The sequence below is a fragment of the Oxyura jamaicensis genome, chromosome 12 (genome assembly GCF_011077185.1).
Source record: "Oxyura jamaicensis isolate SHBP4307 breed ruddy duck chromosome 12, BPBGC_Ojam_1.0, whole genome shotgun sequence".
Lineage (NCBI taxonomy): Eukaryota > Metazoa > Chordata > Aves > Anseriformes > Anatidae > Oxyura > Oxyura jamaicensis.
In genome coordinates, this window is record NC_048904.1 from 15,710,335 (window position 1) to 15,736,433 (window position 26,099).

The 26,099-nt window shown below is 46.7% G+C and overlaps 1 protein-coding gene across 3 annotated transcripts in view; it reads right to left on the minus strand.

The window, feature by feature from the left end:
* LRIG1 (leucine rich repeats and immunoglobulin like domains 1) overlaps positions 1-26,099 on the minus strand; it is an 86,614-nt gene that overhangs the window by 8,299 nt on the left and 52,216 nt on the right. For all 3 annotated transcript variants that reach the window (XM_035337461.1, XM_035337460.1, XM_035337458.1), the window contains exons 4-13: positions 22,667-22,804; positions 21,474-21,617; positions 19,030-19,173; positions 17,921-18,064; positions 13,136-13,279; positions 9,924-10,004; positions 5,567-5,638; positions 4,242-4,313; positions 2,259-2,422; positions 210-530 (exon numbers count right to left, since the gene is read on the minus strand). In XM_035337461.1, coding sequence (XP_035193352.1) covers positions 210-530; positions 2,259-2,422; positions 4,242-4,313; positions 5,567-5,638; positions 9,924-10,004; positions 13,136-13,279; positions 17,921-18,064; positions 19,030-19,173; positions 21,474-21,617; positions 22,667-22,804 — 1,424 coding nt within the window. The remainder of the gene's footprint in view (positions 1-209; positions 531-2,258; positions 2,423-4,241; positions 4,314-5,566; positions 5,639-9,923; positions 10,005-13,135; positions 13,280-17,920; positions 18,065-19,029; positions 19,174-21,473; positions 21,618-22,666; positions 22,805-26,099) is intronic.

A 26,099-nucleotide genomic window follows, 5' to 3' on the forward strand; every position in this document is an offset into this window, starting at 1 on the left:
CAGCCGTCACAAGCCTGGCACGGGCTCCTCTCGGCATTTCTCAGCATCCACTGAGATGCAGGCAGCTGGTGTGAACTGGCTGGGAGCTCCTCACCAGCAGGAATGGGCCTTCAGGAGTAACCAACGTTTGTAGCCAGCCAAACGCGGGCCCCAGAGAACTGAACCGCCTCAGGGGGAGGGCAGGAACCAGAAAGCAGCTTTCTACTCACCATTAACAGTGAGCCGGGCCTTGCTGGAGTAGGTGGAGCCAAAGTGGTTGGTGATGATGCACTGGTAGCGGCCTTCGTGGGCGAAGGTGACGTGCCGGAGGTGCAGGATGGTGGTGTACTCCATCACCTCTCCGTCCTTGGCCCGCACGTGGGCAAAGTTCTCGATCTCGGCGTTGTGCAGCATCTCGTTGTCCTTCTTCCACGCAAACATCATGGGGGAGCTGCTGCTGCTGGCAGCCGAGCAAGTGAAGCGGATGTCCTTCCCAAGGACTGCCACCGTTGTCTCGGGCTGGATGATGATCTGAGGCTTGGGGAAATCATCTGAGAGACAGCAGAAAGCACAGTTAGTTCTGGGCTGTGAGGACAGACTGGGACATGCAAAGAGATGCAGTAAGTGTGTAAGTGAAAGACATTACTGCACATCTGTCTTTACATCCACTGTTATCTGCACTAGAAAAACTACTTGCTCTTGCACAGCACTCCACCTTTGGGACAGCGCGGATGTGCCGTGCACAACTCCACTGCGTGGCTGGTCCAAACTGGGCCTGTTTCTCTGGCTTCTTCTGAGATCAGTGGAGCAAGGCAGTCACTGAGAGACCTGAAGCACCCTGAGGGTGCCCAGCTCTCCTCACAAGTGCGGTGGAACCTCATAAAAAGGTCTGCGCTAGCACGATGCAGGAGAGAGCAGGGGGGCAGCTAAAGCATAGGGCTGTAAATGCCACCAGTGGGGATAAGGCTCAGGAGCCTCATTTAGGATGAGTGCAGCCTGCGCTCAAAACAGAAGCAGCTGTATTCGCCTGTCACACATCCAGGGTGGAAAACTTTGTACACTCTTGCTCTGCCCTGAAGACTGTTGGTTTTAGCAGGGTTCCAAGCAGATTCATTTATTAGATTTCTACAAATGGTGTAATTTAATATTTGACTAAGGTTTAATTAAACAGCCAGGCCTCTGGAACCAGGAGTACTAGTGTGCCTGGAGGCCTTGGAGAAGCGAAACTGTCTTCACTTTGTGATGTTGCTGTGGAGATGGAGCCTTCGTGATCGTGTCTTCCACGTGAATGCAGCAAGCCTCCCGGTCTCGCTCTGACAGAGGCCATATATCAGCCCTAGCACTCAGACCTGAGGGACGTGGGACAGCAGCTGGAACAAAGCTTTCGCTCAGTTTTTAATGCAAGTCATGTGCTGAGCTGAGTTACAGGGTGCTTGCAGAAGCTCACTTCTCCTCCATCCAGCAGCCACGTGCAGCTCCACCTAGGATCCACAATGCCTGGCACCGCAGAGCGGGGACTGGCTCCCCAACCAGGTGTTTATTTTGCCCCAAACCTGGATGCATGAGTAGCATCGCTGTGGCCTCCTTCGATCATTTACATTTCTTTTCTCTACTAGAGAGGCAGGAGGTGCTTCGTGCATGCTGGGTGTTTAGCAGAGATGCTTTGCAACCGCAGCTCACAGGCAGAGTCAGCTGCAGTGAGCGTTGGGTGAACGCCGTTTAGATGAAAAAACAGCAGCAGAAGAAAAAAGGTGATAATAATGCAACTGTTAGCGGTCGGTCAGTTATGTGTAACACCTTACTGGGCCAATAAAAGGAGCTGCAATGGAGAGGTTCTGCTCTGCTCTTTAACCCTACGTTCTTGCTTCCAAAAGGGAGAAAAGATGAGCGAGGAACACAAGGCCACACAACAAGCTCAAAGTGCTGCAGCAGGAAAAAATGATAGCTGCAGTCTTGGTAATATCAATCAAACCAAGAGGACTGTGCAGCTGTGCTGCCCCATTTAGAACTGGAACAAGCCTTAGTCCCTTTTGATTTAATACTCAGGGAGCTCCGTACGGAATACACTACAGGCAAGCAATGCGCTGTGTGGTTTTGGTGGGAAATAAATTGTAGCCAATGACAAATTTTTAAAATGCAGGCTTGGGCTTCCTTTGATCCCATTGAATAACAAAACAAAACAGAAACCCTCTCGTAATAACATGCTAGTAGTCAAAGAAAATGTTTCCCAAGTGAGTTCTGCCCTTCTTACAACCTCAAAACACACAGGCAAGACTTACCACACACAAAACTTTCTGGCAGGACAGCAAAAATGCTCTTGCTCTTCAGTGACTCAGGATGGGCGCAGGTGGCCACCACGAAGGATTGCAGCTCTTTCTCCACTAACCACGGGGGCAACCATTTCAGCTGGCAGTCGCAGAGGAAGCTGTCGCTGTTTATGTGGCTACAGGGGAACAAAACCAACACGAGCCTGCTGTGACTCCTGTGCGGAGAGAAGGCTGCAAAGCTCCCGGCCCTTTCATGTTGGTCACATTCCTCCCCTCCCCTCAGCATGGGTGGAAGGAAAAAAGGAGTGCAGGGCTGTCCTCAAGGCACTAATGAAGCTAAATACATCACACATTTAAGCAACATTTCATTTCTGCATACAGCAACCCACTCCTGTGCTCCCTGGTGCCTTATAATTATTATCCGCTTTCAGAGTGGTCCCCAGCAGCAGGCAGTGACCAGTCGGGAAACAAACGGTACAAAAACATTTCTCAGCACCCTCACAGTAACTCAGCAGCTTCTGTTAAGAAATGGGAAAAAGATGCAAATAAAGGGGAGCTTCTTTTTTTTAAAAATAATAATAATAATAATAATAATCTGGGCCGAACAGTGGCTCAGCATAGCTCTGGGGTAGTGGAGAGCTGCATGTTTACATCAACAGGGAATTCCGAGTGGTCTGGTTTGGTCCAAGATCCTAGAAAAAGCCAGCCTGATCCCTCACATCGAATGTGTGGGTGCCCCAGAGACTGACAGAGGAATCTGCCCTACAATGCTACAGGTTGGGCAATAGCAGAGTATCGGTGGCACAGCAGGATCCCAACTGCAGCACTGTGTGATAGGAAGGTGTAAATCTCCTCCCGTTTTTATACTTGCAAACCTTGGGAAATCCTGAAGAAACTAGTCCTGAAAAGTGAAAAGAAAGAAATGGACTGGAGAGGGATGGTATGAGGGAACACGGGGATTTGCTTTTCCAAAGTTGTCCGCTTTGCTGTTCCAGACAGATAGGCTGCTCCTAAAATAGGTGATGGCATAAACACTGCTGGCTACCTGGGAGAGTTCAGGGAGACCTTTAGTATTTAAGACTTTAATAAAATGTATTCTGCACTTGTATGTCATCTCTGAAAGCCACCTTTGCTAAGATATAAAGGCTCCTTCACAACATCTGGCATCCCACAAGCTCTTCTCTAATTAGATCAGATTTTCTCCTCAGTTTTGTTTGAGCAGTGCAATAGATGCAGCAGATAAAGTGGTTAAAGAGACTGTGAGAGTGCAGCCTTTGTCTTACTCCAGTCACTGGTACTCAATGTCCTTGTTAGCATCAGCTGATCCCATTTTCAAAGTCAGGAAGATCCTGTACCTACCCAAGCACCAAATAAGTGACTCCCTGTTCTACAGACTTTGCACTACTCCAGAGTGCAGCAAATGCACTGACGTGGATTAAATATTTATAGAGAAGAGGAGAAAAGGAAACCAGGCGAGACTGGAAACAGTGTCTGATAACAGCACGGAGCCCAGGCTGGAGCAGAAGCAGCAGCTCTGATAACACACCCGTATTTTTACACCAGAAGGCTGGATGACAAGCAGATTCAGTTCAAACGCTGCTTATCACTGAAATGTCAGTGCTGAACGCGGGCCCTAAACATAGGCACAGCAGAGGAGCAGATGGGCCACTGGGATTAACTCTGTGACAGTGTGAGAAGGAGAGATGGCTAACAGGACCAGGGCTGGACTTCCTGAGCAGAGATGAATAATTGCACAGATGCGAACCTGCTGGAAGAACCTGTCTCGATGATCTAATTTCACTCACTGTTACATGCAAGATGTTCCCATGACAGCTACTCGTGTGTAAAAATACCCTGCCGAGGAAGACAGCGGGAGGAGGATATAAATGAGTGGTAATGTGAATAACACCCCCTTGCACACAACGTGTTACTTCTCGCGTCCAGGGCAAGACAAATCCATGCCTCCTTAATGGTGTGTACAGCCCAATTACTTACAGCTGCCGCAGGCTCTTCATCTTAGCAAAAGCATCTGCTTGAATGGAGCGGATGGCATTATCTCCAAGGTTCCTGCAGAACACAAACAGAGGTGGTTTGAGCAAAAGGGATGTGACAAAACCTCTCCGTATTTAAGCAGTAAGTCTAGCAGCAGGAGGTGGGATGGCGGCTCCTTGTTACGACAGCACGCACTCGCTTTCCACAAAACATTTTAATATTGAACAAGTATTGCTGAGCAATAGTGAACAAACAACAAACTCGGGAATAAATCGCCAAGTCAGTCCATGCCCCAGCTTCTCAATACACTTCCCCAGTGTCAGCTACCTCCATCACCCGGGGCTCAGAAATTCCTCAGCCCTCTCAATAACCAAAGATAGTCAGGAATGTTGAATCCCAGGCCAGACCTTCAGCAAACGTAAAGAAAGCTAACACTTGCACCAAACGGCATCTGAGAAGTTATTTGAAAGTGACTTTGAGAGGATATTAGAGTGCTTGAAAAACACTGCCATGTTTCCACAGGAAGGTGTTCTTAAAAGCTTCCCTCGCAACTGTCGCTAATTAAAAAAAAATCCCTTGTCCTCTGATGAAGGGTAGTGTCAGATTTAGGGTAAAATGCTGGGCAGGCAAATGCCAGGGCTGCTTGCAGAGGAAATCTCAGTACGGCGTTAATAAGGGACCCTTTTTATCGGGGACGGTACCCCCAGTCACTGTCCTCACCCCTCAGTATGCTCTGGCCACACCAGATCTTAGGATCAATGGCCAACGAGCCATGTGGAGCAGGATCACACGTACTCTGACTCGTCGTAGTTCAGAAAGGAAGCTATTCATGAATCACTGCTGGAGTCATCAGCCTTGGGACATAAAAAATATTACATAGCAGCAGCCAAAATTCACTTCTTGCAAATCGCTCTTCGGCAGCGGAGCTGGACGGGGATGTTTGGTGCCTGTATCATAGGCACTCGTTTGCCAGCCTCTAGATTTAAGAGGAAGTTGGGGCAGGGGAAGAGGAGGGAGCCCTACATCTGAAACCGCCAATTTGCATTGCTAACAGCCTGCAAAGAAGCAACGTGCAAGGCGATATTTATCCAAGAACAAATCAAAAAATTAAGAGCACGCAGATTTGCCATATGTTCTATAACTTTGTTCCTGGCACAAAAAAAGGCCAAAGTTGAGGCGGACTTATAATGAGAAGGAAGCAGGTGGCCCCCACAAATGGACTGGCTTCTCAGTTTACAAAGACGCTATTAAATTGCTAGCAGATCTCTCAAGCAGCTACTTTTGGCAGCCCCCCCTTCCCAAACTCCAAGGCATGGTGGGTTACTCACAGGTGCTCCAGGGCCTCCAACCCTGAGAACGCTTTCTTGGCCACCGACTTGATCTTGTTTCCAAACAGAGTTCTGCAGTTTCCAAACATCCAGTGCCAGATAAACAGCAAGCAAACGGGGAGAGGGAGGCAGAAAAAGAAGGAACACAATTAGCGTGGCTTTATCTGATGGACGCGCTCGGTGCAAGTCCCAGGAAATCTGAACTGCGTGGAGATTAAGAGGGCTGAAGTGCACTCGCTTTCCCGCTCCTGAAATTAAATCCTTTTATCTGTATTCGAATTTAATAGTGATGACAGCACAAAAGGGAATGTGCCGTATCACGTAAAGAGGCAGGTTTGCTCCCGTGCTTGGAAACCAGCTTGCTGACTAACACAAGGTCCCCTCCAGTCTTTGAAGGCTGGCTGTGGACAGGATTAAATGCAGTTTAACAGGATTTGGGGCTCTCCCTGCACCACTTTTCATTTCTGACTTCTTCCCAGACAGTAAAAGAGCAGCGATCTATTCGCTGCAGCTCAGCCCGATCAGGTATCCGCACTGAGGCCAGGGGCCGCCTCTGGGCTGCGTGCTCACAGCACCTCGCCCACGTGAGTGCTGACTTCCTTCCTTGGCCTCTTACAAACACAACATTTTATACAATAAATAAGAGCAGAGCGGTAAGTTCGAGGGCCAAAGGGAAGAAGAGAAGAGGCAATAATGCACAGACAGCCCCGAGCCGAGGAGCACGCCTGCCTCCATCTGTGGCCGTGGAGCCTTCCTCCCCACCGGCAGAGGCAGCTGCAGCCAGCCCAGCCCAGCTGCTGCTGGCAGAGGTACAGTGCTCTGTAAATATTGACCGGTGGTGACTGGTCAGGGGCAGGGTTCATATAAAATGGATGAGCCCCTCAACTGTTTTAAAAAAACATCCACCGATGTCGTTAATTAGGAAATTCTTTCCTTCCCCGAGCTCTCTCTGTGTGAGGTTTGTCTTCCAGGTGCATCTTTTATCCCCCCCCCTTGCTTCACACGGCGTCCAACACAAGTCATTGCTAACAGCTCCGGTAAAAGGACTGCCACATCAGGTGCTCGGTTTGGTTGGGTTTTCCTGCAAGATTCCCTCCACAGCACCAAAACCAGTATATCAGAGCTTCTACTTACCGCATTTTACACTACATTACCGTGTAGCTTTATACAAGCTACATGTACAAGCTTTATACAAGCTACAAGCTTTATACAGTACCCCAAGCACCAAGGGCTGAATGCAGTCACGTTACCATCACTTGGTAAAAGGTATCTTGGATTAAGGCAGGCTTTGAAACGTCCACTAGAAGCGTTAATACGGTAAATAATTCACTGTATGCAAACTGGCCAGATGGCAGCAGCCATACAAACGCATTTAAGGAACCATAATCCTAAATGAGTAAGGAACCATAATCCTAAAGGAGTGCTACGCTGAGCTTGGATTTGATAACTGGAGATTTATGAGTGTGGTCTTGAACTTTGAAAATCTGAGGTATCAGTTCTGTCAATTTACCCATCTGTGCAGAGGCAAGCAGGACCTCTGGGTCCCATCTATGCGCTGCTTGCGATGGTGCATACAGTTTTATGCTTACATTCATGGGAAATACATAACACACTGGTAATGACGCCACGCTCCAGCAAACGCATTAAAATCACGATGCCTTTCAGACCTCAAACGAGCACTTCCCTGACTCAGGAATGCTCTGAACCCAGCGGCCCCCTTCAAAGGGAGGCGCGCGGAGGTATGCAGCTCCGCACCGAGCGCCTCCGCAGCCCAGCAGCGCTCCGCAGAGCTGGGCGCAAGCATGCTCTCCTGGTGACTGCACAAGTGTAATTACACGCCAGGCACGCAATTCATTAGGAAGCAGCATTTTCTCCTCCAGCCAGTTCTGCACCTGCAGGAAGATCTCAGTCACTGAGTGAGCCGTCAAGAAACCGGGTACGGTTAGCAGCTTGAATAATTAGGGAGCGCGGCGCTCCCCGGCGATTCCACCGATGCTTTTTCCGCTTCGGTGCTTCTTTGACTCTCCCTTTCTTGAAGAAACGTTTTAATTTAGGCCTGTGCTCTCCAGCCCGGAGAGCTTCATATATAATTCAGAGAAGGCTAAAGTGGCTGGCCTCCCCACCTCTCAGTTTAACACCTTCATTTCAGCGAACAGCCCTCTCCTCGCTAAATCCTTTCAGAGGCTAATCTGTGCCAGATCAAAGGGGAGCAGCTTTTAAGGCAATCTCCACAGAGCTGAGGTGATTATTAATTCATTGGAAGGTCTCCTCTGAAGTGCCCATTTATTTTTTGTATGCTAATGCATTTAAAACCTATTGACAGTTTAAACACAGGCCTTAAATCAGGCAGTGAAACGTTCTCTGTAGAGGCTGATACTTTATGTAAGAAAAAAAAATCCCTGTAAGAATAACACTCATTTCAAGTCTTAGAAGAAATTACATGTTTGGGATTTAAGTGCTGATGAGCTAGAGCAGACCTGCACAGATCCTCCTAAGAGTGAACACTCCCAAGTCTCCAAAACGCTCCAGAATGAAATCATCTGATATTCTGAGGGGTTTCTAGCCCTGCGGCGACAATGGATGACTCCAGCGATTTCTCTGCTCTTCCCTCCTACCTATGGCAAGTAAACCGGCCACCTTCCGAAGCCACTGCTGTGCTGGCTGATGAACATCAGGCAGGACACAACCACCTCACAGGGAGCGATAGCTGCTCAGCCCTGAGCCCCACGCACCCACCCCACACAGCCCTGCAGGCCGCCTTTGCTCCTTCCCTCCTCCCACACCTCCTGGCCTCTGCCTGACCCCCCCACTCATTCCTCCTGCTTGCTGAGTCAATCCTTTCGCTGATCTCTTTCCCCCAGTGCCGCCTCCTCTGGCTTTTTCTTTTTCACCCCTCTGCAGCCACACAGGACCACCGCTCACGCTCCCATGCCAGTGGCCACGCTGGAGGGATGCCCCGCGGTGGCTGTCCCACCAGGACAGCACCCTCTCGTATCCTCTCCCTTGTCAAAGCAGCACGACTTTCAGATGCAGTCCTACAGCCTGCCATTCCCTTTGGACACGGCCTCTGCTCCCACTGCCCCTCCGGCCACTCACGCTCTTACTGGTTTTGTCAGATGCACCAAAGCTTCAGCAGCGTCAGCCAAGCCATCTCCCACCCACCACATCTGCTGCCTCTGCCTTTTTTCTAGCAGCTCGTGGGAATATTTCCTGCCTCCACACACAGCGATTCCTACTGGCTGCTCTCCCTCCCACACATCTTTCACCTCTCTGCCTGCCTCCCCGTGTCCTTCGGTCCTTCCCTACCTCTTGCCTCACTTTACTTTTGGTTACGACTTGGTTCCCCTCTCCTTGGATCCAGTGACTCCCCTCAACAATGATCAAATGCCATCTATGTCCGTGACTTCCATTTTTTCTCCTCCATCTCAGCGTTACATCCCCACCAGCCCTGCCGTGGCTCTTCCCACTCCCCCAGGAGGCTCTGATGAGAACATGACAATATACCGCCCGCCAGGATTCATTCTAGCCATCTGCTATCCATCGAGGTACTTTTACTGCACCTCTAGCTGTGCCATCGCAGCAGCAGAGACAGCGTGATGGGGGGGTGCTGAGAACTTAAACAAAGGCAAGAGGTAATGATTAGAAAGGCTCTTGATTTGTCACAAGCCATCAGAGACTTCCCTGACAGCGCAGATTTATATAACCGATTTCAAATGGAACACAAACAAGTACAGAGCAATGTGAAAATACTTGCGAGGGCCAAGCAAGCAGTAAACATTTGCAAGGCGCATGCTTGCCTTAGGTTTCTTTTTATCTCTTTAAGAGTCTATGCCCCATGGTGCCTTTTGTTGTCACTGCACATGGAAGCAAGCCCAAAAGATCATTCTCAGACAGAGTATCCCACAGAAATGAATCCTGCTTCAGTCCTCTGTTGTAACAGGAAATGGTGTGATTTTTCTCTTCTGTTTATTGTTACTCGCTGCATCAATCAGTGGTTCGCTGAAGATTGCAAGGGGTCTTTTGTTGCTGTGTGCTTTTGGAAGCAAAGAACAGTCGTGCTCAATCTTGTATCTGAAAACAACTTAGGTTACTCTCTGGTGTTTCCTAACTGCAGCATCCAACACGGTGAGCGATGCTCACTGCTTTGGAAGGCCTGGGACTGCCTCCTATCTGCTTAGAAACACGAGTGCTTGATAACCCCATCTGTACTCCTGCAGGGAGCCTGCAAAACCACCACGTCTCAGATTTTCTGTTGATTTCTATCTTGTTCCAAGGGAAGGAACACTGCAGAGGGGAGAGACCCGACCCGCACAGGCACACAACTGTTTTGCACAACTTCAAAACCAGGGATACTCACAGCTTGCTTAGGTTTTCGAGGCCTGTGAAGGCTCCGTTGGTGTCTTCTATTGTGCCTGAGATGTCGTTGTGGTCCAGTTCCCTGGGGAGAGGACAAGAGAAAGCTCATAATCAGTGTCTAAATCCTAGGGTCATCATTAAAAACAAACACAAGGAACTTTGAGAATGGCAAAGAGCGAGCTTCCCGTTTCCTCATGGCACTTACCAGAAAAAGCTGAGTCCTGCAGCTAAAACATATGAACCACTTTTCCTGCACTGCCCCACGTTGAGTTGATGTATTCCAAAAAGAGGTATTTTTTCCAGCTGAAACCCTCTGTTTCTGAGGCAGCAGTAGCTGATAGCTACTGTTTAAAACATGTAGGTTTTAGACCTTTTCTGTTTTTCCAAACAGAAGGAAAAAAAAGAACACGAAGTCCCCAAAGTAAATTGAAAGAACTGAAGGGAATTGGTAGATAAGATGAGGCAAGGAGTGACCTACAACAGCATCAAATCTCTGCTGGTGAAGTTTCACTGCACATAGATGGTGCCCACTGAAAGCAAATAATTGCTTCATTTTCTCACTCAATTCAAATTCCACCAGGATAGAGGCCATATTAAACCTCAACAACAAAGGTTTCACAGCTGTCCCTAAGTGCTACTATCCTGAATTGATCAATTTGGCTGTTCCTATGTCTACACGTATTTGTCTGCAGCCATATCTTAGGAAGATGACTTGGTTTATTTTCTATGAAACTGCATTTTTTTTTTTCTGACAATGAACTTGAAAGCTCAACAAAGGAAAGCACTATCACTATTGCACAAGTCTGACTCTGTAACTGTTAAAAAAAAAAGAGTAAGAATTCCTTTTTCAGAGTTAGCTTCTTTTGGCTTTCAAATCCACCATCAATTATGAAAGTCAAAGGGGTCTGAAGAAAAACAAGCGCACAGAACAAACAAAAAGATCCACAAAAGCTGTTTAAACAGTCTGTTTAAAAATCTTTCCCCCCCGTGCTTTGGTTCCAGCTAGAAATGAGTACCCAGCAACAGACAGAAATGTATCATTTCTAATGGTAAGTAAAAAGAAAGAAAAAAATAAATAGGCTTTGTTGGTTTTGTTACATCATTCAGACTTAAAACCTAGCAAAAACCAACAACAAAGCAAAATCATCCCGATAACCCCCTGAACCCTCAGGTACTCTTTCGCACCTTTTGAAGATTATTATCAGAACAATCCCAGTTTAAACAGATCAGAACCAAAAAAAAAAAAAAAAAGGAAAGAAAAAGATTTCTAAAATAAAGCCCCCTGTATTTCGTAAAATGCCAGGCACAGGTATCACAGTACAACTCCTGGGCTATGATGCACGAATACAGAAGAAGAGAACGGGAACAATAACAATACTGAAATAACCCTGCAGTTGCAGTATTCACATGCCTTTCCTCAATGGGGATGGGGCTGAGATTTTTGCCCTCACTACCTAAGCTGTCTGTGGTCTTTCTTAGCCTTGGTGTGTGAACTAAAGATGTGAAAGGAGATGGCCAAAAGCCACAAATCCTCTTTCTCAGCTGGCTTCAGCATGAGACCTGATTGCCGTGGCCCTGGGGAACACTCGCCTTAGCCAGCATTATTACGGATGTCAGGGTGATCTGTGGGTACGTCTATGCCAAGAGGATGGATAAAAACCCAACGCCCCAGTGGGGTCTGGGCACAAAGAATGATGTGCTGACAGTTAACGTGCTATCTAAGTGGGGCAAGAGCAAATATATCCTCCCGGAGCTAAGTTTCTACGCTTCCCCTGTGGTTGCCAAGCCAATGCCAGTTGTTCTGTTTGTCTGGTTTTTAAGGAAAAAATCCCTTCTCAGCCATTTGTCCTGCTCAGTTCCACCGCTGGCTACTGGTCTTTGGACCAGTAAGCCTTTCCCATGGCAAAGGCAGACAAGTGGGAACAGCCCGTAGGAACCCTCTGACATGCACTTTTATTAATTGACTGCCACACATTGTGTTTTCTTGAAAAAGGAAAAGAAAATGGTATTGCTTGTTCATCCAGAGGCAACTCAAAGGTTTAGTGTTAGAAAGGAGGAAAAAAACCTTCCCAACAAATGGGTGAAAATAAAGAAAAAAAAAAGAGTGGGGTACTTTGGCCTGGCTCTCTTTGTATTCAAACTCCTCTCCCAGCCCCTGTTGCCAATTTCCTATTCTTTCTGGCTGGCTGAGCTTGAATGCTCGCAGCCTTGTTAATCATTGTGCTCGGAGGTCTCTAGGCCTGACCTCTATTTGAATAGCTCCACATTTCAGCAGTTTCACACCCACCAAAGGCTCCCCAACAATAGGCCATAATTAAAGCATGCTCGGGTCTTTTTCACCAGGTGCAGGACCCAATGGGCCTTTCTCTTTATTAAATTAGAGCTCACTCACACACTCCCTCTCCTCCTCCCCCCTCAGCCCCGAACATAAAAGAGGCTCCACATTCACTGCAGAGCAAAGGGAATGGCCAGCTCCCCTTCCCCTCCATTTTTCTTTGGAAACCTTTAGTTCCGGTCTTGACAGCTGCCTCTGAGAAGGCCCTTTCTGAATGCCCAGTGGCTGAAAGGCTTTGGCTTAAGTTTAAAAAAAAAAGGCGGGGGGGGGGGGGAACAAACAAAACCCAAACTCACTTTCCAGTCACTTCCTCCACTGTGAACTTCAATAAAGGGAAGAGTGGGATGCGAGAAGTACTGTAAAGAGGGGAGATCTCTCTGTTCACATTTCCTTTTCATTACCCAGACCATAATGGGCTTCTGAAGAGGAATAAAGGTATCAAAGTGTGTTTTTTCCCTTTTGAAGGAAGAATTAAATGAGCCTGCTGAACTCAACCAGCCTGGAAGCTTGGCCAGTGCTGTAACACGGGTGCTGGGAACTTGGTGGGGTTTCAGGTGAAGGCACCGAGCGGGCAGCCTCTGGAGAGGGGAGGGGAGCAGCCAGGAGCTCCTACGGGAGCTTTTGGGGCTCCCTAATTTGAAAGCGCCCTACAACAGTGAGCAGTCCAGTTGCAATTAACTACTCTTAATTGAAAAATGCAAGTTCATTGAATGTGAATGATGGGTAAACACAATAGCTGCTCAAGACAACAGAACTGCACATAGGGGAGTTTGCAGCTGAGGAACAGGCACCCAAAGCAAAGGAGAAGAGTTTGGCAGAACATAAACTGTAGAGGGAAGGTGGGTATTGCATTATCTGACAAGCTGGGAGCAACTTACAGGACACGCAGGTTTTTCAGTCCCTTGAAGGCACCTTCTGCAATATGATTGATGGAGTTATGGCTCAATCGTAGTACGTGCAGTCCCCCGAGGTCTGCCAAGCTTCCCTCGTCCAGCCTGGTTAGGTTGTTGTAAGAGAGTATTCTGAGGAAAAAACAACAGCCCCATCAGTCCGACCAGTCTTTTCCAAACTCCTCTGCACCAGCCAGTGCCTGCCTCCCACAACACTCTTAGGAGAGGCAATGTATATGGGGTGGGTACATAACAACTCGATTAGGAAATAACACTGCAGAAATATTCCCCAACGATACCATGGGGCAGGAGGCATTTGGCACCCACTTAGAGGGAAGTCTTGTGAGCATGATTTGGAGGGAGGGAGGGAGGAAAGCTCCTCCAGAAGTGAATCAGAGCAACAGCCTAACACAGACGCTGTCTGTTATGCTGAGGAGAAGCAACTCTTTCTCCATGGACTGCATGGCTATGCTAGGGGCCGGCAGCAGCACCTCTCCTCAGCCCCCTGATGTATAGGAAAGGTTTAACCCCATAACACTCAGATATCAGCAAGGGATATTAGTCCTGGTTGTGTTCAGTCCTCACTCCTGCCTGGACACCCTCTGAGGCTTACAGGAAAAAGCAGTCCCCTTCTTCCCTCTGCCCTGCGAAGTAGGGAGTGCTGCCAAACAGAAAGATTTTGAAGCTCGCATGCACTCTTGGCAGGGTTCAGACCTGAGTATTCAGGAGGTGTCTTATCGGTCTGCACTTGTGCATCGCCAGCCCCAGGCACCTGGGTGTGGGTGTCTCCACCCGAGTCGAGAGCCAAAAGCATTTCACCACAAGGCAATTGAACGCTTTCTTTCATCCACAGGAAGGAGGTATCTATCCACTGTAAACCAGCCGCCTTCCCTCCCGCTCCCCTTCGTCAAGGAGAGTACAGTCTGCTTGAAATCATCGCCACTTACAAGTGACTAATATCGGAGGGTTGGTTTTTTCATCCACTTCTTCCCATTGGTTTTATTCTGTTGGTCTTTGTTTTAAGTGCTACTCTTGTTGCAGTTTGGAAGCTGCTAGGAGAAAGATGATTTTTTCCCCCAGCCAGGGTGCAGATGAGGCTTCTGAGATTTGATGCTGAGCAGGGCTACTGGCACGAGTGTCACCAGCTCTAAGTTGCCTATGTACTGATGGGGGGTATAAAAGCAGCATTCAGATACATCCTGCCTCTCGGATTTTCTCTAGCTTCTCTCTCTCTACATAGGGCAGTTACACAGGATTTTAGAAAATACCTTGGTGACTTGGGAACACAGGTCCCTTCAGAAGTTGTGAAGCACTGGACAGCCAACTTCAAAAAGTGCAGTTGCACCGCTTTGTATAAGCACCAAAATCCTTTATTATACAGGCAACAAGAAAAATCTGAGTTCCAAACCTCCAAATTCCTTTTCTAGTTCTTTCTCTTAGTAAGTCTGCTTAAAAATGTGTCTAGGGCTTGCATGGAAGACACTGCAAAGCCAAAACCTAAGTCAAAACAGACACATACTCCTAAGTACTGAGAGTGTCATTTACTTGGCAAACGAGCTGTCTATCTTTTAGCTGTGTGAGTGGGCAGAGGGCAAGCTTTGGAAAAAAATCAGCAAAGATTAATGAGTTTGAAGAAGGTATGGGACAACATACTTTCATTCCTAAAGAAAGTTGTAGTGTTAGTTATGAAGAACTGGCATCTGGTCAAAGTTATGTCCTCACCTGCGATTAAAGAATTTGGCTTAAAAAAAAGAAGTGTTCAAAAGTAATTCTAAACCTGGCTGAGGAAAAAAAAATAGTTCCTTTTGATTCTACACAGAAGGGTTCCTGCTACAACTGGTGAAAGCATGTTCCCATCCGTTCCTCCTGACGTCACCAAGACGGATGGACAGCAGCAGCCTTTAGCGGTCTGTCTCGGTGGCTGTAACCAGATGGAAGGTTTCAGGGGCTAAAGCACCTGGCAGCGGCTTCCTTCAACACATACGGTCTCTGCTTCCTGCCAGTGGGAAAGGCCAATTTGCAAAAGAGTGCGTTCCTCTCCTCGGCAGTTTGGATTATCTGGGCTGAGAGAAGCCAGCAGGTCTCTGCCACTGCCCCTTCTCATCTCTGTACCAGAGAGAAATCACTGGAACAAACATGTGGAAACACCTTGCGTACACACAGCCCTTTTAGCCTAGGAAGGAAGTGGAAGAGTGACACAAAAAGCAGCCCGCCAGAAGTGATAGGTGAAGCAGTTAACTGGAAATCTGTTGTGCAGCTGCAGCTCCTGCTGCCAGACAGTTCTGGACCAGGTACGTCTAACTCCTTTTCTTCCCACTGACGGAACTATAGGTAAGAAGCGAGGCTTCTTCGCCTTTCTGAAGAGAAAGACCCAGAAGCCAATTCATCATTTACATCTGATGAAATTGTATGCTCCCACTGTGGATTTTTCCATGATATTGATGCCTTAGCACCTGACTGGCGAATACAATCAGCCCTTTCTCATGCCCATGAGAAGCCAAGAGATCTCTTTTCTTGTTACATTTTACATCAGACCGAGACTCAGAGTCATGTTTTTTCCTGACAACTGAAGGAGAGACAACTCACTCTTCAGATGCTCACCTTTTCCCTTGTCACAGATCAGCAGAGGTCTGGGCACCTCTCTTTTTGTCAATTGAGGACTTTGAAATTCACTCCCTGTACAACCAGAGGCAATATTGTCTGATAACTGAAACCCAGCAGAATTAGGGTGGTGAGCAAGGATCTTTTAATAAGAACATAACACAGACATTCAAAGAAGTGCACAGAGGCAGTCTAGATGTATCTAGCCCTTCCTTTCCTCACCCTTCAATTTCAGAGCAGACCTCTCCTACAAGCACTCTCTGGCTGTGGGAGTTTCAGTTACGCGTATCTGATAGCTCTCTGTAGCAGCCTTACCCTAAAGGCAGCATCTGCAACAGCTTGTAATATTTTGCAGAGATGTGTGCTAACACCCGCATAATTACCTTTCGGATCTCAGCTCTGTCGTCTCTGGCCTCACACTCTAGCACAATCCTGTTTGTCAGGCCAAGCATGCCTCAGTGGCTCCGACCACCAGGCCTTTTCAGGTCTTCTTCATTCTGCACCAGGGCAAGCGAGTCCTGTACCGGGTTTCTGCAGTGACTCCAAACAAGCGCCTCTAGGCCAGAACAGCTGGCCATGAGCACTACTTGTGGTAGGAGATCCCAATCCACGTGTGAGACATGAAGGACTAAGCACTGCAACCTTTCCTCTATATCTTACAGGTTTGCAAAGACAGGGTCAGGGAGAAGAGACAAGCACGGATCTCCCTAAGAGAGTTTTAATGTGAGCAACGCAAGACACAGATGGGATGTACCCATCCCATCAGAACTCATGCTTCAGTGCAGACACCAGACACTGGATCCCAGAGCAGAAAGCTCCCAGAGCTGTACTATTAACACAGTGTAGTGATCTGAATTTGGCTATTCCAGGGATCTGGCTGTGAGTGCCTTAACAAGGTAGACTCCCCTCTTTTTGAAGCTTCAGACTTGAGCAGACTTAAGTTTCTAATCTGTTCTCTTGAAGCCTTCTGCACTGACACTGCCTTAATGTAGCAAAATATCAGTTGCAGATCTGCACGTGAAGGAACTCTAGCTGTCTACAGCACTATGCCAGGCAAAGGAGCCCTTCAGGCACGGGCAGTTTCACAACAGTTTGAAAAATTAGGCAATTAAACAATCACACATGTATTAAACAAAAAACAAAGAGATTTCCTTGTGCCAAAAGAAAAATCCACATTTGAATGAGTAATTTGGGTTCACCAGAAGATCCCAGTTGGTCACTGCACTACAGGTTCATTCTACAGCTTCTCAACTCAATGGGATGGTGTGTCACGTCCAACTAACTTTGAATCTACATGCCAAAAGGTGAGGACTCACAGCTGGGTACGCAGTTACAGACCCTTAGTCTGAGTCCAGAGCGAAGCCTCTGAGAACAGGAAGTTGCTTTACTGTACTGCTTTTTGGTGGACAGGAGAACCCGTAACAATGTTTAACAAGAGATTTCCGAGCATCAAGCAGAATGAATTACAGTTCCACTAACCACATGTGTCAAGTTCTCCAAAGAAAAAAGTGAATCTTTCCACAGTCCCACCAAGGAGATGACAGCTACTTCTGTAAATACTGCAGGCATCCATGTGGGTCTCTTCAAAAAGGCATTAAGCAGTGCCACAGACCCAAAGGACACCCTTGTGGGACTATCCGCCACAGCACGGCTTTCCTTCATTTATCAAAGAGACCATACTCACAGCAGGAAATCTCAGGAGAGCAAAGTCAGTGTATTTACTTTTCAACAACTGAACCCTACAGGAAGGGTAAAGTGTAAATAGGAGAAAGAAGGAGAACTGCCTTGAAAGGGCCAAATCTCCGCTGGTTAAAACCAGAAGAATATTCTTTGTAAATACACAGGACAAAGCAAAGCTTCCTTCAGGCAAATGTCTTGTAACTACGTAGCTAGAAAGCATTGGCAAGCCACAGATCACAAGCTCCCAGGTCTTTTGGCACTGTGCAGTATACAAAAACTTACATGGTGCATAAGTATTTTAAACAAGCGCTCCGAAGGTCGTAACATCATGAATAACAAGGGCATCGCTTGGAGGCTGCAGCTCCTGCATTTCTATGCGTTGATACAGTGGAAGCTGTAGGCCGTGAGATGGGGGAAAGGTGCCTACCTTGCCTGCTAGCATTACATCAGCATCAAACCCTGCCCAATGAACCACCAGGGAAAACAACTTACAGCTCATGCAGCTTCTGACAGAAGCTCCAGCCATCGGGGTTGATGCGCGATATGGAGTTGTTGCTGAGGTGAAGCTGGTGGAGAGACGAAAGGCCATAGAGAGAGCCACTGTTTACTTCTGTCAGGCTGTTATACTCCAGGTGGCTGTAGAGAAAAATCAGAAGGAATTGACAGATAAGCAACACTGGTCAAGTGCTGAAGAATTTCCAACAATGAAGAATCTCCACAAAGGACCGGGGTTTTAGCCATTCCTACACATATTTCTACATAGCTATGTGGACACACCCATGAGTAGGCATTTCATGTGCAAGAAAGGAATGAAATCCAAGGGGAACACAAGCAAAAGGTCTAAGGTGTTCACTTAGCAAACGGCTTTCTACCACGCCCTCCCACCCAACCTCCCAGTACAAAGGCACAACACTGCCACTGTCACACAGTCACAAGGTACCAAGCGGGTATGTTCTGAGGGCTTAATGCCCAGAATGAGGTGTGACTGCTGAGGTACGCTCCACTGCACGTAAACTGCGCTTAGAGCATCCCATCGGAGTTTGTTTTTGCAGAGTCTCAGCTATGTGACAGCAGCTTCCAGAAACATACTGCCTTGATCACTTGTGACCCTGCAAACACACTTGAAAGCCAATCACATTGCAAGTTTCAAGCATTTCTCTGCAATGACTGTTCAATGTGCTCTCTTGTATGGAAAGAACTCATCACTGAGATAGGCTGGCTTGTTTCTAGGTTTCCCAAGATGCAGAATAATCAGGTCTGCAACACATATTTTCCATGTATCAGTTAAAAGAAATTTGCAGGAGCCAGAAGAGCTTTCATTTAAAGCCCAGTTGGGAACTTACGGAGTGTTCAAATCATCAAATTTGCAACGGCACACTGCTACAGCTTGAAAAACTGGATTTTTCTTTATTGAACACCTGGTAGAGCACTGAGTTGACAGTGGGTCAATGGAACAAAGGCTGTGGTAGCATTGCACAGTTCTGTGCATGCAGAATATAGACAGAAACATGAGGACTGGCACTCTGATGGAGTCCTGGCTAAAAGAAGGACAAGGTAACAGGTGAAGTCTAGGCTGTTTAAGAGACAAGAAGGCAACTTACAGAACTTGCATCTTGGCTAGCCCCCAGAAAGCCCCATCAGTCAATTTGCTTATGTTGTTGCGCTGGAGTTTCAGGACTTCCAAGCTGTCCAGTCCCTGGAACGTCAGGCCTTCAATCAGGCGGATGCGATTCCGGTTCAGCTCCCTAAAATCACCAAGGCCATACAAGTATATTAAATCCCAGTCCTTTCTCACGAAAACGTCTGCACAGCATACAATAAGGTCAGCAATGCCAACAACTCCTCCATCGACTGTTCCCAGGAGAGAGCAGAAGCGCACCGGAAACTTTCAATCCCCGAGCCAGCCAGGGAAGTCAGCTGGGTGTGATCTCTTAAATAAACTCACCCTGGGACAGACTTTCACTACAGAGAAATTACAGACAGTGCAGCAATTCCTCTTCAACCCTCTTCTCTCTGAATATCTTTTAAGCCATTTATCCTTTTCATCAATTTTCACACTTCACCTTCTCTCAAGCAGAGGCACCACGTGAACAAACACAGTTAAACATCAGCATCGTTTTCCTTACAACCCACCGTTTTTACAGGACTTGTAAAAAATGTGCTCTGAAACAAATGGGTGCTATATGAACTGTGAGCCCAAGTGGAAGCTTTATGGCTAAATTTGAAAGGAAAGCTTTCAGTTCCCTTTAAAAATTTCACATTTTTTCCTATTATAAGAAACTAATAAAGACTGAAACAAGTCGTTCCAATAATGAGGCAGTCAGTATTCTGTGTATACAAAGATCTCCAACTTGGTTCATTACATTTCTTTCTTTTTTTTTTTTTTTTTCTCCACTCTGTGAGTGGGAACCCCTAAAGCTTGGAAATACCTTTTTTTTTTTTTTTTTTTTTTCCCCAGAATAGCAATGTGAACATCATCACAGCACACTTCACCAACCCATATCAAACAATATCATGGATTGCTAGATCCAGACATGCCAGGTGAAATCCCAGTTGCATGACGGCAATAGAGAAGTTCACTGACACAATGCATTGAAGTTGAAGACAGGGCCTTGCAAATGGATGTCCTCTTTGCAAATGCAAGACTAACCTAAGGGTAGTTCCCTATTTGGTGTTTGTGTTGAACAAAATGATGAAGATTACAACATCAGAAATTGTTTTGGAAAAGATGAGGAAGCTGTATGAACTCCAGGCTTACTTCTTTTAAAAAAAGTAAGCTTAAAAAAAACAATGTCGAAGTTGCACTGAAGTTGAGTATAATTAAAGTCAAGAAAGCAATTAGAAAGTTTTTAGGCATAAAGACTGTTGCCCTAACGCACTTCCAAGACAGTGAACTATGCCTTGACAGAAAAAGAACTGTACACAACAAATTGTACAACACAAGATGTATAACTTGCTATTCATTCCTGTTTATCCATAGGGTTAAACAACCAGCTGCGAGACTGTCTCAGAGTCTAAGAATACCAATCACTCTAACTTACAGTGAAAACTGTTCCTAAATAGACTGAGTTGACCCTTGGTTTATTACACTTTTGCACAGGACACAGATGAACACGGTGTATTGCTCTCAGCTAAGGAACAGCAATTTCCAGCTGAGAGGCAACAGACTCCTAAGATGCATAAGCTATTGTCCTACGCTGTTCAATCCCAGATTGGCTATGAATCCTACAAGTATGCAAGCACAGATGCACACCCATTCCTTAGACACGTCTTGGTTAAGGATCTGCCTCAATCAGAAGGTTGCCATTTAGCGGTGTGAGTTCCAACAGCCTTTGTGGAGTTTTTGTTGATAGACAGAAGCTGATCTTTTGCCTACCAAATTTGACAGAAAGACCACAACAGGCCACAGGCTGGGACCATTTCTCCAGCAGAAAAAGCAGAAGGAAAAGTTAAGCCATTAAAACGACTATTTACACATAAAGCATGTTTATAGTTGCAGATGTCTGTGTGTCTCCATGCAGCTCCTGCCCTACAGACTGCAGGCAGGACGATAATGATGTGTGTGTTAACTCATCTAGAGTGTTATTTTCGCTGCCCAAATATCACTGCAGTTTAACAACCTTCCGCCGTTGCTATTTTATTGCCACATAAAGATACCTGTGTGGTCTTGAAAACCTAACATGGTGGCTGAGCTCTGTCACTCCCAACAGACGCATCTTCCAAACCTCTCTTGCACCACAGACACCAGCAGCTTTCAAGGGAATGGATTTGTCTTACGCTGTCAATGCACAAGATTCTGATGCCTGCTGCTGCACCCATCCCTCCCCACCTGATCAAAAAAACGGCCTGAAAGGTCAACAGCTACAAGACAAAGAGAACTCTCCCAGTATGTTTTACTAGGTGCTGGCAGAGGACTAGCGCATAGCTTATTCTAAGTTTTACAAATAGCAGGTAAGGAAGGGTGGCATTTGGTGCGTATATCCTCAGGGACATTTGTCTCCATAAAGCATGGCTAAGTTTAATTAAAACACACATTTCTACTCACAGTTGTATTAGCCTGGGTAGCCTGAACGCCTTGACAGGAAGCTGAGTGATCCTGTTTTTACTCAGACGAAGTGTTAGCAGGGACCGTGACAGACTATCAAAAGCACCAGGCTCCAGGGTGCTGATTCTGTTGCTCCCCAGGTAGCTGCAATAAATCACAGCAGAAAAATGAACAGTTCTGTCAGAAATCTCCTTTTATCAGCATTTAGTTGGTCTCCAGACAGGCTGGTGAAATTACAGAGATGGCTTCAATTCTGTTGGATTTCTGGCTGCACAAAAAGCACAGTGCCTTTCCCAGAGCCCTGTGACGAATGTGGAGAAGTGCAGTGCAATTCCCAAGAGCTCCTCTATAACCTCCTGCTTCAGAAAGTTTGGAATGGAAGCCAGAAACTGGAGAATATTCTAGTGCAGAATGACTCCAACTATTTGCCATTTCTTAATAGTTTTCCCTCAGCATCTGTCCCATGGCTCTTTCTTACTTGCACTCTGGTCTTAGCACAGAGGCTGTTCTTACACACCAACAAACAAACATCAGGTAAAACACACACACACTTATATCCTCTTACAACCACAGGCAGTAACTTTTGTGCAAACTTTAATGCAAGCAGATCGTCTGTCTGCATAGCTCACTTTATGTTTCCCTGAATAGGCAAAAAGCTCTACGGGGAGGGCATTACTCTGCTTAACCCCACTTTTTCTTCAAATTATCAACGAGAGATTTCTGTTCTTAGCCACTGGGATTTCATTCAATAGTCACTAACTGTAATGATGAAATAATCATTCACCCTCCCCTCTTCCAGATGCAACTGTGCTGATCTGGGAAGCAGCACCTACAGATCCCACTGGGGAAGAGATACTGCTCTGCTGGACACACCTCTGGCTTCTAGGCTTCCAGTGAAAACACCAACACCTGGAGGATGCATTACAGCTTTTCACTGCTGCAATGTTCCCGTGCAACACAAATAATAATCTGCATTCTTTAGGGGTACGTCAGGAACCCAGAAGAAAAAGCTCAATAAATAACTTGGCAGTGAGGACAATGTGCTGCCATCCGATTCTCCTCTGCACTTAAAATCCTGATGAATAACCCCATACTTTTTGTGTCGTTCCCATTCCTTCTTTTCAAGAAGGTTTGAGGCCCTTTTCTCTGCTGTGGTAACTCAACAAAAGCTGTTCCCAACAAGAAAAACTCACAGCTCCTTTATGTGAAGTCCCTGTGGAAAGCAGCCGTTTCGGATTTCCGTGATGTCATTGAAACTCAGGTCCAACGTTTCCAGGGTAACATAGGGCTTCAGTTGACTTGCTTCAATGCTACGGATCCTGTTGTGATGCCTGAAATGGTCAGAAGGAGAAATGGAGACAATTTAGTTCTCTTGGAAAAACAAAGAGACTATCTGAGGCTGCGGCAGGCGCTCAGGCTGGCCGCTGAGTTCACACGTGGTGATTTCCAGCACGTCTTTAGCAGCTGTCCTAAGAGAAACCCATGCCAGGGACACCTTCCCTAACCCCCATGTTGTTCCTGTGACTACAGAGATTTGGTCTCATACATTTGCAGGCTTCTGGACAATTTTTCTGTTACGGTACGAGACTTTCCCTTCTCCACAAGTACTGACTCAAGTCATCAGTTCTCCTTCCAGCCGTTTGGGCTTGGTCTCCTACAGGCCTGCACTTCCAAATCGGATTCGTTACATGCAAGCTCTGCAGGACTGGATTTTAATCCTGCAGGCAAATAGGGTTGATCAACAGTTTAAGCAAACTGCCCATGTTTTTACACAGAGGATGGGATTTTCAGAGTTGTCTGCAAGAAGCAGGTTAAGTATATACAGTCTCAGGAAAGCTTACAAAACATTGCTTCCCTCTTTCCTAGGGATCCTTCTGAAAACCCTCAGCTTTGGACTAGTTGCAATGATTTGTAATACGCAGAAATATTGTAAGACGGCTTCTTCTTGCAAATATTTCCTCATCTTCTGCTACCTTTGTCCCACTGCCTGATTAGGACGACTCCGCAGTACCGTGAGCTCTGCCCAAGCACTGCCCACAGGATCAGACCCTGTTACAGTCACCTGCATTTGTTGCCTTATCAGCACAAGCCTGAAGGACTCAATCTAATGTTTTTCTTTCGAGGAGGTACTGCAAGCTCTCCTCAAGATTTCCACAGCTGTCAAACAGTTAATTACCTCTTAGGCCTCATCTGTACTCAACAAGGTCTAACTAAAAATCCCCCGAGTCCTTTCCTCTGACTCCTTTCTGGCCTGAATCAGCGGAGAGAACAGTAACCAATTAAAAAAAAATACATTGTGCATTAGTCACAAGAAGTAGAGCACATGCCTGATGTGAATTTAGACCAGTCATTGATATTCCTGGCAAGGCTGAGAGTGAGGCACTCCAAATAGAGACGCTCAGCAGACACTTGAGAACTTGCTGAATAATAAGAGATAGCAGAGAGGGTTCAGACAAGTACTGTGGCTTAATCCGGCTGCCTACCCGCTGCGTAACCAGAAGAAGAGACAGCCGCCAGTGAAAGCGCTCTCGAATGCAAATTGGGACGCCCCGGCTCTCCCGACTACACTGTTTCACCGCCACGTTTGCTGGTAAACAGAAAGAGGCTATAAACCACATCCCCCTGACAATTGGTTCTCTGGAGACTCACCCTCTGAACAGCACCCGATCCTTGCTTACACCACGGAAATAGTCCCAGAAATGCTCCTAGGAGTTTGAATGCTACTTAGTTAATTCAGTGCAGGCTCACAAGTTGGTAAGGACAGATTTCACACCACTACAGAAATGCTCTGCCAATATGGTGCAGAAAGGCCTCAGGAAAGCAAAGGGAAGTCATAACTTAAGTCCCCAAACTGCTTACTCCATGGGTTATGGGCACACAGGCTCTGCAAACACGAACAGAACAAAAAGCAATGATATGACCAGTATTAGTTTACAGCTAGGAAAGAAGACTGAATTTTCCCATCCGTGGCATGCAGAGGAACAGAGCTCTGGTGGATTTGTTAATAGGGTGACTGAAACACAGGAAAACTCGCCGTGCCCAGATTTTTGTGTCTTCCATTAACTGAGGGCATGGGTGAGAAGGATTTCATTTCCGTAAGAACTGGTTTATTTTGCAAGGCCTCAATAGGTAAGACTGGCAAGTTCAAAAATTTCCATCTTTTTTTCCTTCTCAAAATAACAGCAGCCCCGATTCAGGGAAGTACCTCAACGCAGACATAAGCGAAAGCAAACCCCAACGTGCTTTCTGAGCTCTGCTGAAGAAGGGGCTCTGAGTTCAACTCTGATCTCATCTGGGCTGTGATGGCTGTGCTGAATCTGGCTGTAAATTAACAGGAAATGAAGACTTGTACAAATGAACATGAAGAATCCATAAACTACCTGACAATTCCTGCACGGGGCAGCTGAGGCTGTAAGGGAGTGAGAGCACGGAGTGAGTTTGGACATGAACTGTTCCTCGGAAGCCAATGTTATTTTTTTGGAGTATTAATATTTCTGTGCTTTAGTTGCTCAACATATATCCAGCCTGCCTGCCTGCCAGATCTCCCAGCCCTTCCCAGAGGACTGAGTTAAAGAAGGGAAGGAAAGGGCAGGAAAGAACTATATTGTCTGAGCCATGCTCACAGTTTCCAGGTGACTTCTGTCCATTTGCCTCTCACTTTCCTCGCGCTGCAGCTGGCAGATGAGATGGATGCATTATTTCACACAGGAAAACAACAGGCTTCTTTCTCTCCCTCTCCCTGTCTCCTTCAAACATGGGCTGACTCCAAACGTAGCTCTCGGCTCCAAACACCATCCCAGGCCAGTCCCAGCTGGGGAATGTCAGACAGTTTGCTGCAAAGTACTGCACCCTCTCAAAGCACTGCACTTCAAACAAAAGCAGCCCTGCTGACTTTTCCTATACACAGCATGTGATATGAACGCAACGTAGTCCAAGCCTTTTGCTAGCTTGATTACATTTAATTTTTCATTCTTACAGTAAGAGCTGAAATGTGATTTAACCCTTCCTGTTAGGTACTTGGATCCTTTCAGCTTGTTTTCCTTTGTTCCCAACCTTATCACAAAGGTGTTTTACAGAAGGAAGACAAGTGATGAAGTTATAACTTTACCTCCTCTCTCCAGGCACAAGGCCTGGATTTTTACCAACTCACTCCTTAGTTTACAATTCCTCGGCTTCAAAGGTGACAGATCAGATTTTAGTACCAATTGCTGAACCAGGCTTTAAAGCACAAATTACTGGCCCTTCCACAACCAATTTGCCTCCAGGTGTCTTTTCCTCTCTCCTCTCCTTAGGTATCACAGCCTGGAAACAGATTTCCCCGCCTCGCTTCGGCCAGCGTTACCTCAAGAGTATAAGATGACAAGGCCTCAACGCGAGATTGAGCAATTAGAGCCAGGAGTGGGAGCCAAGTCTCTTACTTTCTATTCCCAGCTCTGGCACTGACTCATCCGCCCTGGGCAAGTTTCTTAACCCCTCTCTACCTCTGGGTTATCCATCTGCGTGGGAATGCACTGCTGGACTCAGCTGCTGCACGACTGCCTCGCCGAGGACTACGGGTTTGGAGTGAAAGTCGCTCTGGGGAAAAAGAAATCCCAGGGACTGAGGAGCCCGAGTCCACGAGGGTTT